The 19204-nt window shown below is 49.8% G+C and overlaps 1 protein-coding gene across 1 annotated transcript in view; it reads right to left on the bottom strand.

The window, feature by feature from the left end:
- The window catches only part of Fbln7 (fibulin 7), a 28319-nt gene extending 14916 nt beyond the window's left edge, over positions 1 to 13403 (bottom strand). The window contains exon 1 of the mRNA XM_003465063.5: positions 13098 to 13403. Within this exon, the coding sequence (XP_003465111.1) occupies positions 13098 to 13172 (75 nt within the window). The 5' untranslated portion in view covers positions 13173 to 13403. The remainder of the gene's footprint in view (positions 1 to 13097) is intronic.
- Positions 13404 to 19204: the final 5801 nt, after the last annotated feature.

Below are 19204 nucleotides of genomic sequence, written 5' to 3'. Positions count from 1 at the left end.
ACACTTGCAATTTCTCGCTCTAAGTGAAGGCCCTGAAATCTCGGCCCAGCGAACTTTTTCTTTCTTCCTTCAACCCTAAGTTATATCCCCAGCTCTGTAGTCTTCCAGCCCCCTTTTAAAATTTTTAAATTTTGAGATAGGGACTTGCTAAGTTTCTAAATTGGTTGGGCTGAGTCAAAACTGCATTCCTCCTGCCTCAGCCGCCCAGAGTGCTGGGGTCACAGGTGTGAACTGCCATGGCCCCTTCTTCCTTGGACAATTTTTTTTTTTTTTTTTGTACTTGGAGATCAAACTCACATCCTCACACTTGCCAGGCAGATGCTGTGCTGCTGAGCTGTATCCTCAGCCCTGCCTTGGACATCTTCAAAGAGATGACAAAACATAAACTAGGCGAGTGCCCAGTGGTTCCCATATTTTAAAAATATAACAAGGAAAATAAGACAATGAAACTCAATAGGGTTAAAGAGGCATTCAGGAGAAGTCAACGGTCAGTTCCATGGTGCTCTTTTATTTGAATGCTGTTAAAAATGGCAAAAAGAGGGTTACATTGCTAAGAACTAACTAACTGAAAGCAACCGGAGCCTCCCACTTACAGATAGAAACCTGGAGGATTCGGGTAAGGGGCAGGGCATGAAACCAAGTAAAGTGTGGTGGTGCCTGGGGCCAGTGTGGGTCCCACTGGCCTGGGGGCTGCGTGATACCACCACAGCCTGGTGTGACCCGGTACCCCCACCCCAGGAACAAAGAAGCCACAGCAATGCAACAATAACGTTTTTCTTCCGGGATGACTTTACAGATCAATTTTAGTAAGAATCATTTATTGTGTATTATTAAGGTAGAGAGTTCATTGTACGTTATGCATAATCTCTTATACTTCAAAAATTCAACAGAAACGGGTAAAAACGGTGAAGCAGAATGTGCATGTCAAAAACCAGAAATCAGCATGTTTTATAGAGAATGTTCCCTGCTCTGTCTACGTACGGATATTCCCCATTATATCTTCACAGACTGATGGCTTCATTCCTTCCTAACATAACTGCTGATTTCCTATAGTTTACACTTCTTGTAAATTACCTCTCTCTTTTTTTTTTTTATCGGTACCAGGGATCAAACTCAGGACCGCCTGCTTGCAAGGCAGGCGCTTATGCCGCTGAGCTAAATCCCCAGCCCCTACTTCTTGTAAATTAATGTTAGTTTCAGAGTCCTCATTCAACCCAACTAGCCGATTTACATATCCGACTACATGTAGAACTGCTCAGTAGGGACTATTCCCTTGTCCCCAAAAATGTTCTTTGACATTTTCACAGGATATAATGCAAACCTCTCAGCTATAAAGTGAGTTAAAAACTGTCAACCCTGATTCCACCTACTATGTTAATATTATAACTACATTAGGTATAACTTTTGGTCAAAAGCTTTTGTGGAATATAATCATTTATACTAAATGTCAGAAAGTGAACAGGCTTAGTAATAAATTAGATAACTTAAAATTGGGTTATCCCCTTACATGTATCTTATATGCCAGGAAAGAAACACGTCATTATTCTTCAGGGTATTTTTTTTTTTTTTTTTTTTTTGTCTTTTTCCTTTTTATCGGTACTGGGAATTGAACTCAGGACTCCCTGCTTACAAGGCAGGCATTTATGCCGCTGAGCTAAATCTCCAGCCCCCACTTCAGGGTATTTTTAAAAAGCCAGAAAAGTTTGTTTTGTATGCGTTGGATAAAATTTAGACTTCACAGAATAAAAGGAAAATATTCAGTATTCTATGGATGAATTTTAATAGGCTGCTTCCACAGTTGATCAATGGAGTATGTACAGAAACATTATAGGAACATGCCTATTATTGTCAGGATTAAAATTAAAATTTGTTACATATTAAGCATATCAAAAATGCACAACGCATAATTCAAATATTGCCACTGACTACAAGACACCCTCAAATACCTTCAGATGCTGAGGATTTAGCTCCGTGGTATAAGAGCCTGCCTTGCAAGTGTGCAGTCATGAGTTCAATCCCTGGTTAAAAAAAAAAAACAAAAAACAAAAAAAAAAAAACCTTCATAAAGCCAAAGAGTCCAAAGGTTTTTAAGACTAAGTTTTATTTCTTTTCTTTTCCTTCTTTTTTAATTTTTTAGTCTTTTTTTAGCTAGAGTTTTACGATACGGTTCAGGCTGGCCTTCAACTCACATTGTAGCCCAGGTTGGCCTCAAACTCGAGGCGAACCTCCTGCTTCAGCCTCCTGAGTGCTGGGATTACAGATGTGCGCCACCTCGCCCAACTCTAAAGTTTTATTTCATGGAAAGATTGATTCAATTTTCAAAACAGATTTAGTTGTACTATATCACCAATATTCAATTGCTTACCAAGATATCCTTTTTCTGTCCAAAAATTAAGCAGATGAAGGAGTAAGAACGCAGCAGAAAAGCACAGGGACCCACGACGTATCCTTTTCCTTAGATTTAATCTGTCATGTCTAAGGATTTCATATGCAACCAGCGTGCTCTGTAAGAGCTCATATTAAATGCCGATCAAGTTTGCCTAACATGGTAACCTGGCTGCACAGCACAGTTGATGTTATTGCCCACAGGAAAAGGGACTGAGTATTAAAATGCTGTATGAAAGCCAGCGGGAAAGCTGGGCACGGGGACATGTGGCCTCAGCCGCCTGGGTGGCGTCCAGCTTTGCCAGCGCAGCGCCTGGCCACGGCTGCCGCCGCCACCATGGTGGAGAGGAGCGGTTGTTGCCCAGGGCGGCTGCCAAGCCTGGCGCCTTGGATCGCGCACCAGCAATGACTCAGCGACGGACTCAATGGGCACCTTTGACAAAGTTGGGCTCCTGGTTGCCCCTGGAACTTGTTAATCCACCGGGGCTCCTTGGCTTTGGTCAAAACCGAGTCTGATGAGGCGTGGCCCCAAATGCAATTGCTGGGAAGAGATGTTTATCTTCCTGTGCCCTCCCTTACTGTCACCCCTCCCACACAGGTTGGACAGTGCCCTCATGCCATGCACACCTGCCCAGCACCGCACACCCACATCCCTCCCTACAGATTCAGGGCCTTGTGCTCCGTCAGCTCCATGTGGAAAGCACCCTACAGTTTACAGACCCGCTTGGCTTCTTCAGTGACTGCTTCAGCTACTGGCAGCCAGCACCCCTGGGGAGGAGGCTGGCTCTGGGGGTGACTATTAGGGTCTGTCTGTCTGCACTTTCTAGACCAAGACTTAAAGTCATAACGGCTTGGCCCGGATCTTGCGGCTTAGGAGAGGATGAAGCCAGCCTGGAACCCATGACTTCCACCCCAGCCTCCCAACCCCAGGGGCCGCCTCATTTGCTCTTGCAAATGGTCCGTTGATGTATTGCACTAGAATTAGAAGACTGAACCAAACAAAATAACCCGAAGGCTTTCTAGCTCCTGTGCCAATTTGAGGTCGGGCAGAGAGAGCAGGAAGGGATGTGTGGAGGAAATGTCCCTTACCACCCGGAGCCAGGCACCGAGCAGCTGCCACGCTGTTCTGCAAGCTGGCAGGGTCTGTGACAGCTGGAGAGGGCCTCAGGGGACGTGGGGAGGGCGAAGTTTTGAAGCAGAGAGAGGTCAATGCCAAGGGTTTTGCTGGGAAGGCAAACTACACATTGCCTGGAGACTGAGGGGTGCTGTGGGAGCCCCAGGAAAGAAAGTGAGGAACGTGAGAATGTGTGAAGGGAAAAGGAACATTTTCCACAGGACCGCGGGGTGGCCAAGTGTCTCTAAGCTCAGGGCCACTGGCTCCCAGGGACACCTCCTACCTTAAGGACAGCAGGCACCAGCTGCTGTCCCCCAGGTGGTCGTTAGGGGAGAGAAGCACTCATCTCCCAGCTGCAACAGGAAAATCTGAAAAACCTTCCCAACCAAGCAAACTAAGGTGCACCCAGGCCAAGAAGGACATGGGAGTTCCCCGTGTCCAGTCCCTCCAGGCGAGAGTAAACTGGGACTCCGTAGTGTGCTGGGGTCACCCATCCTACCGTCCCCATCCCACAAGCTCCTGCTCAGACTCAAGAGATGCTGTGCGTGAGAACAAGTCATCTCCCCTTGCTGAGGTCACTCTGAGGGGGACAAGGGAGTTGCGGGACAGCAAACGGGCAGGGCCCTTTGGTATCATCTTGGGTGTTCCCTTGGGGCAGTTCCTTGTCCTTGCAGGGCCCAGGACCCCAACCATAAAAAGTAGCCACAGACTCCACACAGCTGGCAGGGCAGACCTCTCATGCCAGCCGGAAAGCTCAGCAAGGCTTTGACAGGGCACAGCTCAACCCAGACAGGGCTGGCACAGGACAGGATGCCAGGTCCCAGAACCAGTCAGGATACCTGAGAAGCCACACCTCAAAGCCAAGGAGGAGATCTCTTTCAAAGCCCCTGAGTGACTTAGGTTTTGATTCTTTTTTCCTAAAGAGATCTCTCCCCCGCCCCTCGATGATGAAAGCTCCAGGGCCTGGGGGTGCAGCTCAATAGCAAATCATTTGCCTAGCATGGGGGCACCTCTGGGTTCCATCTCCAGCACCACAGAAGCAGGGAACCTCCTCCTCCAGCCAAAAAAACCCTGGTTCCACACCCAGCGTAGCCACTGATAACAAACAATGAAAGGCAAACGGCCTCCATGTCTCTGAATTAATACCTTTTTTGAAATTTGAAGAGAAAAAAAAATAATAAATGGAACCAAGACAAGGTATTCAATGACATTCTCACACCTTTGAGGAGAGAAACGTAAGATCTACCATCTCCATTAGGAAGAACTTTAAAGGGGTAAGTAATTTGTCTAACTCAACAGCAGGGAGTGTTGCTGAGGTGGGAGCCAACTAGAGAAGTGGCAAGAGGATCACATTCCCTGGCTTTTGTCAATTTAGATGGTTCTGGAATATTCAGGTCAGTGCTGAGCGCTGCAGGGAGGGAAGGGCCTAAGGCTCCTGGGAGAAACGAGGCCCACAGAATATTCTATCTATCCCTTCTCTTCAGGGACGTCCCTGCCCCACTTCCCCCATCCCATCTCTCATGACATTTACTCTGGTTGGGTCACCACAGGTTCCTCAGGACTGACCATGTTCCCTAACCAATCTGTCTTCATAGGAGGCTTCCAGAGACATCTGTGTCCCCAGACCCCGCCTGCTGGCCTTGGGCTAGACATAGCGACCTCAGCTGCCCCTGTCCCCTCCCTGCCAGAAGCTGCCAGGCCGGATCCTTCCATCCTGTCAGGCCTCCTTACTCCTTGTTGGAGCTCAGTCCATAAGTGAAGCTCAAGACCAGCGTCTGCTCTCAGGCCTGGAAGGCCACAGGTTGGCCCTCAGGGAGGAGCAGGCCACGGTGGGAGACGTCCTTAGAGTTTTCATCATCAACTACCTGGCTCACAGGTCTCCCTCACAGTGTCGGTCCCAGCATGGAGAGGACTCCAGGAGCTCCCTCAGGGACAGCAGAACCTAGAGACCTGGGGTGGCCGCAGATGACCTCTAGACTCGGAGAGGGCGTCTCTCACACCGGTTCCTCCTAAGCCACAGCTATGTACCGTGTCAGCGTTTTGTGAACGGGAACACAGATGTTCTGATGCCTTTAGGTCTAGGAAAGACCTTGCCAAATGGGTGCCTGCCGGCCAAGGCTGGAAGCCGTCGCGGCTGAGTCACGGCAAGCCGCGTGTGCTTCCTTCAGAACTGTTATTTTAATGTTTTCAGTTCTGGGATTGAACTCAGGGCCTTTGCACTGAGCTATACCCCTAGGATTTTTTTTTTTTTTTCTTTTGAGACAGAGTCTTACTAAATTGCCCAAGAATTGTAATCCTCCCACCTCAGCTTCCCAAGCGCTGGGATCACAGGCGTGCACCACCTTGCCAAGCCTCAGAACTTTGGAGACCAGGCCCAAGGCCGGCTGTAACTCTTCCTCCTCCTCCTCCCCGTGGTCTCCTCCCAGCACCCACACACAGGCGCAGGGGGAGCAGGAAGACTTCTCTTGGGCAACTGCCCAAGGCCCTAACATCAGTCAGGTTCTCCAGAGAAACAGAGGCACAAGGAGACACGTGTGATCTGCGTGTTCAACGTCTGTCATAACAAATCACAGAGGACATGAGAGTAGGGAGGGAGAGAGAGATTATTTTAAAGAACTGGATCTAAAATCTGCTCTAAAATCCGCAGAGCAGGCCACTGGGCTGGAGACCCTAGTAGCAGAGACCCACCCTGGGTGACGGAGGCTTAATGCCTTCTTCCTCGGGGATCTCAGCTTTCTTGGTGGAGGGAAACCGCTTTTCCTCGGGGCCGACCCCATCTGACTGGTGCGGCTTGCAGCAGCCCTGCTGATGTCGGCTGCCCAGCTTGGGGAACAGATGCGAGGGCCTCGCCATCCAGCCCTCAGCCCTTGGGCGCTCAGGGTGTTTTGGGTTTTTGCCATGCTGCTCGCCCATAATTCTGTTCACATCCTCAGCCTTTTTCCTTTCCTTTTTCCTTGCCTTTTTCCTCCCCTCCCCTCCCCTCCCCTCCCCTCCCCTCCCCTCCCCTTCCCTTCCCTTCCCTTCCCTTCCCTTTCTTAAGTGGTCACAGGAGCCAGGAGCGACAGCCTCAGGACACTGGCACCATTGTGGGCCCACTCCGTGGGGGAGGGAGCAACCCAGGCTCTTGGCCATGGTGACATTTAAGCCCAAGAGCACCTTCTCCATTCCCTAGTGCCACACTCCAGAAGGGCCACAGAGAGAACCTGCCTCTTCCACATCCTCAGACCTCTCGCCAGCCTGGTGTCCGCCTTCAAGTGCCCTCGGTCACCTCTCCTCTGGGCCCTCTGCATTCTCCAGGACACAGAGCAAGCTTTGGAGAACTCAGAATCATCATCATGGAGCATAGGAGTTGAGCATACACTAGGTGCTCATTTAAATGAATGAGCAAAGGAAGGAGGTGAGTATGAGCCCGGGACAAGCTCTTACTCATCTCTCTCCCCAAGGCGGCCTCACCCTGTCACCTGCTGGCTGCCTGCTCACCGGACCCTCATGCTAAGGGCACTGCTGTCTGGCGCAGGCCCCAGGAGCACTGGCATTGTTCTCCCCAACCTGATGCCCCTGGCACCAGAGTTAAGCATGCAGCACATCCTTTCCCAAACAAAAGGTCTCACAGACCCAAAATTGGGGTGTGTTTTGCTTATTTCCCTTTGGGATTTAACCCAGTACAAATTCAGAAGGAGACAAAAAGTTTAGGAAATGCAGAGAAACAGAAATGCTCTGTCAGCTATGGGGAGGAAGGAGTGGACTTTGCTTGCGGCGGAGGCTTTGGATGGGGCTGAAGCAGGGCAGTGAGCAGACTGGGCTCAGGCCTCCATCCTGGGGAGCACGTGGCATAAGGTAAGAGCCAGGATGCAACAATGGAGAGGGGAATTTAAGTCACAGGACTGCCCGCCACCCAGGGACACTCAAGAGCTTTCTGGAGTGAGTTGTAGCAGAATCTGAAAGCAAACTTGGAGTTGATGCAACTTTACCAAAGAATAGGAACCTAAAGCCCACGTGCAGGTGGGCTTTATTATCCTCTTTTTGTGTCAGGCCTATTGGCCATGTATCTCAGTGAGCTCTTCCCACTCCAGGGCCTTTGCACATGCTGGTTCTGCTCCCCAGAACCTGCTCATTATACTTTAGATGCGTGTTTTCCCACTGGCGTTGAGAAGTCCCCTCCTCACAGTCCCTACCTGCTTGCTTAGTGTAGGCGGGACACCTTCTGCCACAGCGTCTGATCACAGCTGTCTGTCCTTGGGTATTTTTCTAGTTTATCTTATTTTTCTGTCCCTGCGTGTAAGCTCTCTGACTGCAGGGACTGTGCTGGTCAGGCGCTCCTCTCCCCTGACATGTCCTGAGCTCTCACCCCCAGCCATGCTCAACTCACCACAGCCCAGGGGATGGAGACCTGCCACTCGGAGGAGGAGTCCAAGCACTGTGACTAGGCAGAGACTCCTCACCAAGCAGGGGTCACCATACACACAGGGCCAACAGTCACCTCTGCCAGGACCCCAGGCAGCCCCAGGCAACCTGCTATGGGTGGCGTAAACCGCTGTGGACGGGCCAGCTGCGGACACCCACGTCGCTGCCACCCTCTTCCTCTCCCTCACTCTCAGGCTCAGGACCCGCTGCTAGCCAGGGCGCTGGTTTCCCTGGAGGACCGTGGCCAGCGGGGAGAGCAGGCGAGGACCTTTCCTCCTCTGTCCCCCAGGCCCTGCTCCAGCAGGGGGGCTCAGCTGCCACTTTCTTGGCCACCGAGGACCCCACTTACAACATGGCACAACTGTGCCACCAATAATTCTGAAGGTGCAGTGTGGGAGATGGGTAATGTCGAGGAGGAGGGAGGTCAGAGCAGCTTCACAAGTGGATTAAAAATGACCTTCATCGGGGCTGGGGATTTAGCTTAGCGGCATAAGCACCTGCTCTGCAAGCAGGCGGTCATGAGTTCGATCCCCAGTACCGGGAAAAAAAAAAAAATTACCTTCATGGCCAGGTGAGGTGGCGCACACCTGTCATCCCAGCACTGGGGAAGCAGAGGCAGAAGGGTCGCAAGTTCGATTCCTGTCTGGATAATTTAGTGAGATGCTGTCTCAAAGTATAATATAAAAAAGGGTTGATAGAGAACTCAGAGAGAGAGAGAATGTGGCCCCAACTCAGACACACAGGCATCGGTTCTCTTTCTCTAAATCGTGGTAGGCACAGGGCCACCAACCCAGAGAGGGTCAGAAGGCAGAACCAAGAGCAGACCCTGGGGGTCCCAGCCCCAGGAAAGCCACCCGAGCACGACCTGTGCTAGGAAGAGTTTTTGGAAACAACTGTGCTTACAAAAGTAACAGATGGGGCGAAAGGAAAAACTTCAGGAAACCCCAAAAAGTTACACAGGACAGGAGTCAATCCACTGGACCACACGGCTCTACAGGAGCCACTGAATAAGGTGTCACTTGTTGTGCCGCAGTCTGGAATATGAAGTGGCTGCCTCAAGAGAGAGGGGCTGGGCTGGGTGTGATGGCACACACCTGTAATTCTAGCATCAGGAGGCTGAGGCAGAAGGATTGCCGTGAGTCTAAGGGCCACTACATAGTGAGCTTAAGGCCAGTCTGAATTACAGAGTAAGACGAGAGAGAGAGAGAGAGACAGAGACAGAAACAGAGACAGAGAGACAGAGGGACAGAGAGAGAGACAGAGACACTATTGTAAACTACCAAAACCCACACCCAGGAAGGAAATCAAAACTAATCCAAACAGTTCTGGGTCTATCCAAGCAAAGATTTCCTAGTTAAAGTCTTCTGGAAAAGGAATCTCTGGCCTTTTCAGTTTCATTGGTAAATTCTACCAAACATTTCAAGAATGGACACCAGTTTTTACACAATCTCTTCCAGAAACTAGAAAGTTGATTGCATCAGCAGACTGAAGACAAGCTACAGGATCCTATGAATTGAGGTAGGGAAGGTAACAAACTTCAACACCCACTCACAGTACTTGGTCAAACTAGGGTGAGAAGAAAACTTGAACCACAAAACTGGCACCTACAAAAGCCCCTACAAACCAAATCACACTCAGGGCCGGAAACCGGTGCCATCTGAATAAAACAATGGTGTCCTCTCACCAATGGGGCAGGGCCACAAGTTTTAATCTGTGTAACAAGGCCAAATACACGAATGACAGATAGAGTGGGAGGAATAAACCCCCTGTTCACAGACAGGAGGAAGCCTCCTCCCCTACGAAAAATAATAAGCAAGCTCCACCAGGTTACAGAATACAAGGTCAACCCAGAAAAGCCCACTGGATTTCCACATACTAGATACATACAACTAGATATCTAAAAAATTTTAAAATAGTTCCAAAAATGAAATAATTAGATATAAATCTAACTGAACATATCTACGATGAAAAGTAAAAATACTGATGGAAGAAAGCAACTAAGATGAAAATAAATGGAAAGACACACTGCATCACTGACTGAAACACTCGATCGCTTCAAGATGCCAATTCTTTCCGAATTGATCTATATAATGCCCTGCCAATCAACCAGAACTTCAGTAGGACCTTTTATGTGCGCTGATTCCAGAAAAATTTTTTGAGTCAGGAATCAAACTCAGGATTTTGTATTTGTCAGGCAGGTGCTTGTGCCTGGTTGTGCAGGTCCCTGGCTCCTGATTCCAAAATTTTAATGAAAAGACAAAGAAACTAGAACAGTCAAAAGCAAATTTGGAAAGGAATATTAAAGTTAGAGAACCTACTTCCCCACCTTGTAAAGCAACAGTAATCAGAGAGTGTGTTATTGGCAGAAACAGCTCCATACCTGTGTGATGAGCTGATTTTTGACGAGGTTGCTGAGATGACTGAGTGGAGATTCAGCATTTTTTCAGCAAACAGTGTTGGATTAACTGGATGTCCATATGAAAACATAACCTTCCACAGAAACCTCACTTAATAAAAAGAGGAACTCAGAATGGATCATAGTAAAAATGTAAAGCTATCAACATTTAGAAGAAAATACAGAAGTAGAATTTCATGACCTGGGTTTAAGCCAAAGGTTTTTAGACTTGATCACCAAAAACCTGTTCTAGGGGCTGAGGATTTAGCTCAGTGGCATAAGCACCTGCCTTGCAAGTGTGTGGTCGTGAATTCGATCCCTAGTACCAATAAAAAAGAAAAAGACAAAAACAAAACAGAACAAAAACCTGTTCTATAAAAGTCAAAACCTAGTAAATAAGATTTCCTTAAGATTTAAAACCTTTGCTTTATGAAAGATGCAAATGAGGAGACATTACAAACCGGGAGAATATATTCATAACTCACAAAAGCAATAAAAGGGCTTGTATTTAAAGTATGTAAAAAGCATTGGTAACATAACAATAAGAAAACAAATAACACATTTTAAAATGAGCAAGCTCTAGGTACCAGTGCAGAGCGAAACCTATTATATACAGTGAACCTCCCCAAAATGTAAAGGGGGGACAGCGAGGCAAGGAGGAGGTTAGGGTGAAAATGACCAAGGTATGTTATCTGCATGTATGAATCTGCTCAAATGAAACCCATTAATTTAAAAAGTGACCAAGCTGAGCACTTTTCTTTCAGAGTGATTGGGTACACCCCTATAGTCCCAGCTACTTGGGAAGCTGAGGCAAGAGAACCACTTGAGCTCAGGAGTTCAAGACCAGCTTGGGCAACACAGTGAAACTCTGTCTTTAAAAAATAAGCAAACAAGGACTGGAGAGAGAGCTCAGTGGTGTAAGTGCCCAGGTAGTCACCCCGGGGAAATGGGCCTCAGTGTCTTCTCTGTTGGAATCACCAGGGCAACTGTTTAAGCTTTGGTGTCTGAGACACACCCCAGACCTATGGCATCAGAATCCTGGGGGTGCAGGGTTTTAAAAGCCCCCAGGCGATGTGAACGTGGCCAGGGTCTGCCCGGAGGCCTCCATGCTGTGGTGTGCTGCTGCTCCTCTGAGCTCCTTCTCTGTGGTGGCCCCTGTAGTGAGGAAGACAGAGCTAACCCCAAACCCACCAGATCCCTCAGGACAGGCAGTGATCAGCCTAACACCACAGCCTTTCAGGAAACCATGAGAGGAAATGGGGGCTCGGAAAGCCTTTGCAAAGGATGCGTATCTGAGCTGAGATCTGAAAGCTGAGAAGAGGCCAGGTGAGGCAGAAGAGTTCCAGCCAGTGCAGAGCACAAACCCCAGAGGACTCTGGGTGAAAAGCACACTCTTTCTGGGTCTTTGGCTTGAGCATCAATGGGCATCCTCTCCCCCACCCCACCCCCACCCTCGCAGCAGGTGTTTCTGCAGGTAGAGAAAGCAAGGTTTAGTGGTAAGGAATTTGAGAAAGCCTGGATGTGGCCAGGAAGGAATTGGACCCCGATTTCCTGGGAACACAGTGGGGGTGGGGGTGGGAGCTGAGCTGGCTCCTGCCTCTGCAGAGGCTGTGAACAAACCCACAACTGTCCTGACCTCACCTGTTTTCTAGTGATCTCAGGAGACAGCTGTCTGCCCCCTTCTTTAGGAGCTGAGCAGCTAAGATCAGGTGGTGGCAGGGCTGGGCTCCTGTCCACCTGCCCCCTGCACTGCCTGGGCTGGGGAGGCGCTGAGGGATGCATCTTGCTGCACTCGTGACATTGGGTTTGTTTTGTAATCTGCAGAAGGATTTTTACTGTGTGATCTCCAATAACTGACACCTCTGTGCCTTTCTCCTCTGCAAAATTCGATGCTAGCCCCAGCCTCAAAAGGTCGCTGTGAGGATCAAGCGCCTAGATGATGCCCAGCAGAGATGCAAGGATGGAGGGCTCAGGTGCCAGGCGCCAGGCGCTGGGCTTGTGCCTGTCCTGCTGCTGCTGGATGGGTCAGGGTGAGCCAGTGGGACCGTGCACAAGCCAGGCCTCTCACAGAGGGAAGCGGTCCTGGCTGCCAAAACTAGTCTCGTGGATGCTGGCTATGAACTCGGCCATTCCAAGTCTGTCCTCCAGAGATGCATTTTCAGTCTGCATTTTTAAAATCCTTTTCTAATGCTTATAAGATAAATGTGAATCTGATCAAACAACTCCGAGAGGGCTTCCAACAAATATAAACAGCAGATAAAAACTGAACAGCAAGCTGCCCGAGTGTGGGTGAAAGACAGTGAAGCCCTGGCTCTACAGAAGGCTGCCAAGCCTCCCAGGGCGAGCCAGCCCAGCACCTCCAGGGTGGGAACGCTTCAAACTGCTAGGAAAGTTGCTTGGGGGTTCAAGGTGCGGTGTAGGAAGAGAATTTCAGCAAGAAACGTAAACGCTGGAGGGCGGAGAAACTCTCTAATCCCCTGCGGTGGCTGGGAGCTCTCCGGAGACCGAGAAAGCACCAAGTGTCAGAAATCCCGGGAAATCGTTACCGGCGATTCTCGCGCGGAGCGCTCTCCCCACGCAGCGCGCGGACCGGCTTTGGCGCAGCGACACCAACCCCGGTCCTCCGGGGGCTCCTGGCCCGAGACGCAGTGGCAGTGACAGAGGGACACCCTTAGTCTTTCTCCAAAAACTGAACCCCAGTGGCACACTGAACCCCACGGGCATCCAAGTGGCACACTCCAGCCTTGGCGTCGACCCCCTGCTCGGGGACCGGGCGGAGGCAGCGGCGGGGACACTGACCTGGGAAGCCCGCGACTCGGGGCAGGCAAGGAGCAGCAGCAGGAGGAAGAGCGCGCGCGGAGAGCTGGGCACCATCTTGCCACTCGCAGCCTCGCGGCTCGCTCGGGAAGGGGAAAGAAGTCCGTGCGCCCTTCCTGCCGCGCGGGTCCCCGCCGTGCGTCCCGGGGCGCAGCGGCCCGCGAAGATCGGCGCCGTCCGGACCACGCGCGGCGGGCGGAGGCGCAGTCTCGGGGCCAGGTGCGCGGCGCGCCAGCCCCTGGACACCAGCGGCCCACGAGTCCGCAGCCGCTCGCCCAGACGGTCCCCGCGAGGCGGGAGGCGCCAGCCCCTTGGCCAAGGCCGACGGAGGAGGGGCTGCCCGACCAAGAATGCGCCTGGGAGCGCGCCCAAGCCGCGCGGCTCCCCGAGGAGGCTGGGCGTGACGCCGAGGACGAGCGCGGGCATCCTCGGGCCGTCGCCGGGACCCGGAGCCCACCCTGCGCTGGGCCACTCCCGACTGTCCTCATTTCCCAAGCAGGGATACTGAGGCTCAAAGCCACCCAGTGACAGTGACAGAGGGAAGGAAGGTCCAAGCCCCGGGTCAGAGCCCCAAGAGGTCACCATCTTCCTCCACACGCAGAGACCAAGGGCCAGTGTGGCACGGAGGTGGGCTTCCTAAACTTGGCATGACTAAGTTCTCCATCCGAGGAGTGGAGGGTGTTGGAAATAATGGTGCTGGGGTTTAAGAGCCCCCAGGACCGGAACCTTAAAACTCACAGCGCTCCTGCTGTCTCTGTTTCCCACCAAGACGCCGTTTAAGAAGCAGACCCGGTCACAGACCCTGGCTCTGGTGGAGTCAGAACCCCTGGGAACATCAGGCAGGCACAGTCCGAAGTCCCTGTGCCCAGGGGTTCTGGGGACCTGCATGCCTAAGACCTGAACTCCTACAAGGTGCTTCGCGTTCTTACTGGAGGGAGGTCGGCAGAAGGCAGCCCTGCACGGTCTGGTGCACGCCAAGCCTGATCAAGCCCAGACCTGTTTCCCTTTATCCACATTTCACCTAGCAGGGCTCACTCTGCACAGGAGGAAGGGCACCTGGAAGGCCACAGCCCATAAAGAGAAATGCTGCCCGCCCCCCCGGAAGCTGGAGGTCTCTCTGGGTCCATTTGGGCTGCTGTATAGGCTGGGTGGCTCCTAAAACAGCAGAAGTGTCACTTTTCACAGTTCCAGAGGCTGGCAGTCCAAGGACAAGGTGCTGGCACGTTTGGTGTCTGGTGCATGCCTTTCCGGGTTCATCACTGGAAGCTCATTGTGTCTTCCCAGGTGAAAGCTGCAAGCTCTCTGCCTGGGGCCTCTTTGTAAGAACCCAGTTCTAACCCCTTCATCTCCTTGAAGTCCCACTTCCCAGTACTCTCACCTTGAGGGGGAGGTTTCAATATATGAATTTGGGCATGACAGACTTTCAGACTGAAACAAGTGCCCTGAAAAGCACAGGCTGGGCACCTGGGAAACCCTTCTGCAGGTCTCCCTCCTGCCCCCAGTGCAGGAAACAGAACAGGGCCCATGTGTTATGTCCACTCTAACCCTTGGGATGGAACCAGGGCCTCACGCACACTGGGCAAGCACCCCGGACCCACGCATTCTCAATTTGCATTCCTGGTTGAATATGTTCAGGAGAGACCTGGTCAGAACACTGCTGCTCCCTGTCCAGGTGGAGAGGCTGGGACAGCAGTGGCCCAATCCGGGCCAGGCTGCAGAGCCTGTGGTTTCAGAGCTTGCTGTCTATGCCAAAAGCCCAGCATCCCCCTCCCTGGCTGCACGCTCCTCTGAAAATGAAAGGTTTCATTCTAGCCAGTGCGCCCTTGTTTATTTTGTGTCTTATCCCACCTTGTGTTTACGCTTCGAGTCCCTCTAGAAGGCCCAGCTCTCTCTGCCACTGTGGCTGTGTGCTGGGCAGCAGAACAGGTCCGGTGTGAGAAGCCTTTTCTCTCGTGCCTTTCTATGGCGTCCTCAGGCTGGAAGAGATTCAGGGTTTCATGGGGTGGGAGAAACCGGAGCTAGGCTGGGAATTGCACCCAGGCCCAGGTATGCACTCCAAGGTCTCAGGCCTGAGCCCGCTGCCCCGAGAATCCCTGCTGTGGGAACTTCCACTTCCAGGGAGGCTGCATTGCTTGTGTGGAATCCACAGGCCTAGGATTCCGGGATTTTCCTGACAGGAACATGAGACTTTCTAGTTCCTTCTTTTCAAGTGCTTCCACATTTCAACAGGGATTTTCATTAAGTTGTTGTTGCTCATATTTATTATTTTCATTTGTCACCCTTGCCCTCTGGGCGACTGCCATTTCGTGCTGTGGCATCTGTTCTGAATTAACCTTCCGGCATGTGACTGGCTGCCCCTTCTCTCTGTCCACAGCTGCCCTGGATCTGCAGTCCCCAGGCAGATCCTCTGTGGCCAGAACCTGCCAAGGCTGACGACCCTTGGAAATAAGCTGGGAGCGCTATATTTCAGACTCCAAAAACTCACCTTGGACCTAATAAAATGAGTTTGTCAGTTATTTCATTGTTTCTTCTCTAGTTTTCAAGAGAACATCTTGTGGGGTTGATTTGATCACGGTCACACATCTAAAGAAAGTAATTTTAAAGGTTTTGGGCAGGTCTGATTGCTGCCTCCTGGGATGGCTGCTTGGAAATGCTCATGTTCTTAGTGGAAAGTAGGAATACAAAGCAAGATAAGATTGCTATAAAAAATTTGCATTGAAAACCAGACCAGAGGCCAATGTGACAGTGCTGTCTTATAATCTCAGCACTTGGGAGACTGAGGCAGGAGGATCACCACAAGTTCGAGGTCAGTCTGAGCTACATAGTGAGTTCAGGGCCAGCCTGAACTGCATAGTGAGATGCTTGCTGTCACCTCTCTCGCTTGCTGCTTCTCTCCTTTTGTCTCCTTTACCTGGCATCTGTCTGGGTCCCTGAATGCCATCAGCCCTCACAAACACCTATAAAGGACCCTGAGACAAGGCTGGGATAAGAGGAGGGAGGGTAGAGGGTGGGGGAGTCATTCTGCAGGACAGCAGTGACTTTGCTCAGTTTCTTCATGACACAAACGTTTACTGAGTGCCAACACCAGACCAGGCTTGCACCAGGCACTATATACCATTTCCACCTTTTACCTGGAACTTTCGCCATCAAACTGTGGTGCTGCAGTAAACACTGAAAAGTCTGCTTAGTAGGATGTCCAGACAGCCGGAAGAAACTAGTCGCCCCAAAGAAAACCGTTTCTAGTTTTGTAGGATCAAAGCCTCTAGAAACAGATTTCCTCGTGCCACAAAGACCAAACATCAGTTAATATCTGCCACAGGAGACAGACCTTGGAAACCCACACATGTCATCCCACAGTGAAGTCCAAATACCTGTGGAAGGGTCGGGGTGGTCAGGGTAGTCAAGAACACATAGCCCATCGCCAGGGGGGGCAGTGCACCCTGCAATCCCATACTCTGAGCCTGAGGCAGGAAGATAGCAAGTGTTAGCATAGCCTGGGCAACTTGGCAAGATCCTGTCTCAAAATTTAAAAAGCAAGAAAGAAAAGAAACATAAAACCCTCCCTTACATGCTGCCAATGTAACCTGGCAACTCTCCTCCTGTTCTTTGAAGACTTCATTTGGAAATAAAGTATCAGAATTATTATGAGATTTCAAAGTAATAAAATGCCTAACAACGGTTGGCATAGGTAGGTGCTCAGTTAAAGGACTCTGCAGTGTACTCAAGCCTTCCTGCAGGGACAGTGGAAGCAGGGAGCCAACATTTCTGGAGCAGCTACCGAGGGCCAGTCCACACGTGCTCACAGTTCCCCCGATAACCCGCTGGCTGGAACCCCATTCTTATTCCCCTTTTATACACTGGAAAACTGACATTTAGGATGTGTCAGTAATCACCCAGCGTCGGACTGCATTTCTGAATAAATGACAAAAGCAGATCCTGGGTAGAGGTGAAAGAGAACTTTATTGGTAATTTTTCTGTAAGTCTCCATTAATCCATAAATAAATGTGTGGGCCTAATTTGATAATTTTATCTGTTATAGTTTTGAGAAATTTTTCCACTTTATCTAATTCATCAAACTTATTGTCATCAAATAGTATTATTTTCTTCCTGTCCTTTTTAATGTCTGTAGAGTCTGTAGTGATAGCCTCCACTTCATTCCTGATATTAATGATTTATGTGCTCTCCCCCTTTTTTCTACTTTATATTTATTTTATGATGAATTTACCCCTGTGCTGAATGTTCTCATTTTTGTTTCTTCGCAGAAGTGGATCACAGCCTGCGCTGTCACTCTGCAGAGACTCGGGCCACGCAAAGTCAGCAGCAATGCAAGGCCAGGACTGGGTAACTGGAGTGGTTCTGCTGGGGCCTGGGCTCCAGCACCAGTCTCTTGCTGGGTGCTTTGCCAGGGTGGGGGTGGAGCATGGATAGAAGGAAGCAGGAGCCTTGGAAGGGTTGTGGGCGGTAGTGTGGGGTCAGGACTGGCCAGCTTCTGTGTCAAAGGTGAGCCACGCAAACACATCTATTACTATCTCCCGGCATTAGCTGAGTTCCTTGAAAATCTGTAGAAATTTTAGAACCTGTTTCTAACAACAAGTCATGTGCAGTTTTGACAGGAATCATGCTGACTCTGTAAATCAGTTTGGGGGATTGCCCCCCACCGCCCATACTGCCCCCCAGTACAGGGATGCAACCCAGGCAGTGCTGAGCTGCATCCCACCCCTCTCACTTTTCAGACTGGCCTGAAACTGGTGATCCTTTTGCCTCAGCTTCTTGAGTAGCTGGGACTGCAGGTGTGCACCACCAACTTAGGTTTGGTGCGTATGTGTGTGTGTATCACTAGGGACTGGACCTTGGCCTTGGGTGTGGTAGACAAATGTCCTATCACTAAGCTATATTACCAGCCAACCATCTTAGTCCTTAACGTGTTGCCATCTTACCTACAAACATGGGTAGAACAAATTCATTAACATCTTATTTCAACAATGTCTTATGGTTTTCATTATACAAGTTTTACACTTTTGTTAGGTTCAGTCCTCAGTATTTTACTCCTTTCAGTGCTATGTAAATGGATTTGTTACTTTCATTTTGGATTGACTGCAAATAATGATTTTTGTGCATTAATCTTGTATCCTATGACTTTTGCTGAATTCAGTTTTAACAGTTTTTAGAGGATCCCTTGAAGTTTTCTATATAGGAGGACATGCAATATACAAATGGAGATGCTTTGACTTCTCTATTCCAACTTCAATGACTTATTTCTCTATAGCTGATTGTGTTGATTCGGAGCTCCAGTACAATGCTGAACAGATGTGGTAAGAGTGGGCAATCTTATTTTGTTCTGGATTAGATAGAACGTCTTAGTGCAGGCTGCTATAACAACAAACAAACAAACAACAAAACCACCTTATACTTGCTAATATGTAGGCAACAGAAATTTAGCATGATTCTGAAGGCTGGGGAGTTCAAGACCAAGGAACCAGCAGATGCCATGTTGGGTGAGGGCTCAGTCTCCACCTCAAGGTGGCATTGTCCTATTTCCTCTCACATGGTGGAAGAGGTGAACAAGCTCCCTAAGGCCTCCTTTACAAGGGTCCCCAAGAGCTCCACCCCACCCCAAGACCTCATCTCTTAATACCGTTGCACTGCAGATCAGATTGCAACATATGAATTAAGAGAGACAAATATTTAGACCATTCCAGCAGGAAGGCTTCCAGTCTCTCTCTACTGAGTACAGTGTTAAACAGAGGCTTCTTGTAGACACTTTTTTTTTTTTATCATGTTAAGGCAGTCTTCTCTTGTTGGTTTTTTGAATATATAATGAAAGGATGGTAAATTTTGGTAAACACTTTTTCTGTACTTAGCTAGATGATCATTATATCTTTGGGTTTTTGTCCAAATCATATGCTATTTACACTGAGTTTCAGAAGTCATACCATGTCTGCCATTGTGGACAAATCCTGCCTGGTCTCGGTGTATAAATCTAGGTCTGCTTTGGTAGTGCACTGTGGAGGATATTTCCACATTCATGAAAAATACTGGGCTGCAGTTTCTTGTGTTGTCTTTGGCTGGCGCTGGCATCGGAGTTTTAC

The sequence above is a fragment of the Cavia porcellus genome, unplaced genomic scaffold (genome assembly GCF_034190915.1).
Source record: "Cavia porcellus strain 051 isolate PalLab524CR breed Dunkin Hartley unplaced genomic scaffold, mCavPor4.1 scaffold_18, whole genome shotgun sequence".
NCBI classification, from domain to species: domain Eukaryota; kingdom Metazoa; phylum Chordata; class Mammalia; order Rodentia; family Caviidae; genus Cavia; species Cavia porcellus.
This window is presented reverse-complemented; position numbering and strand designations above follow the sequence as displayed.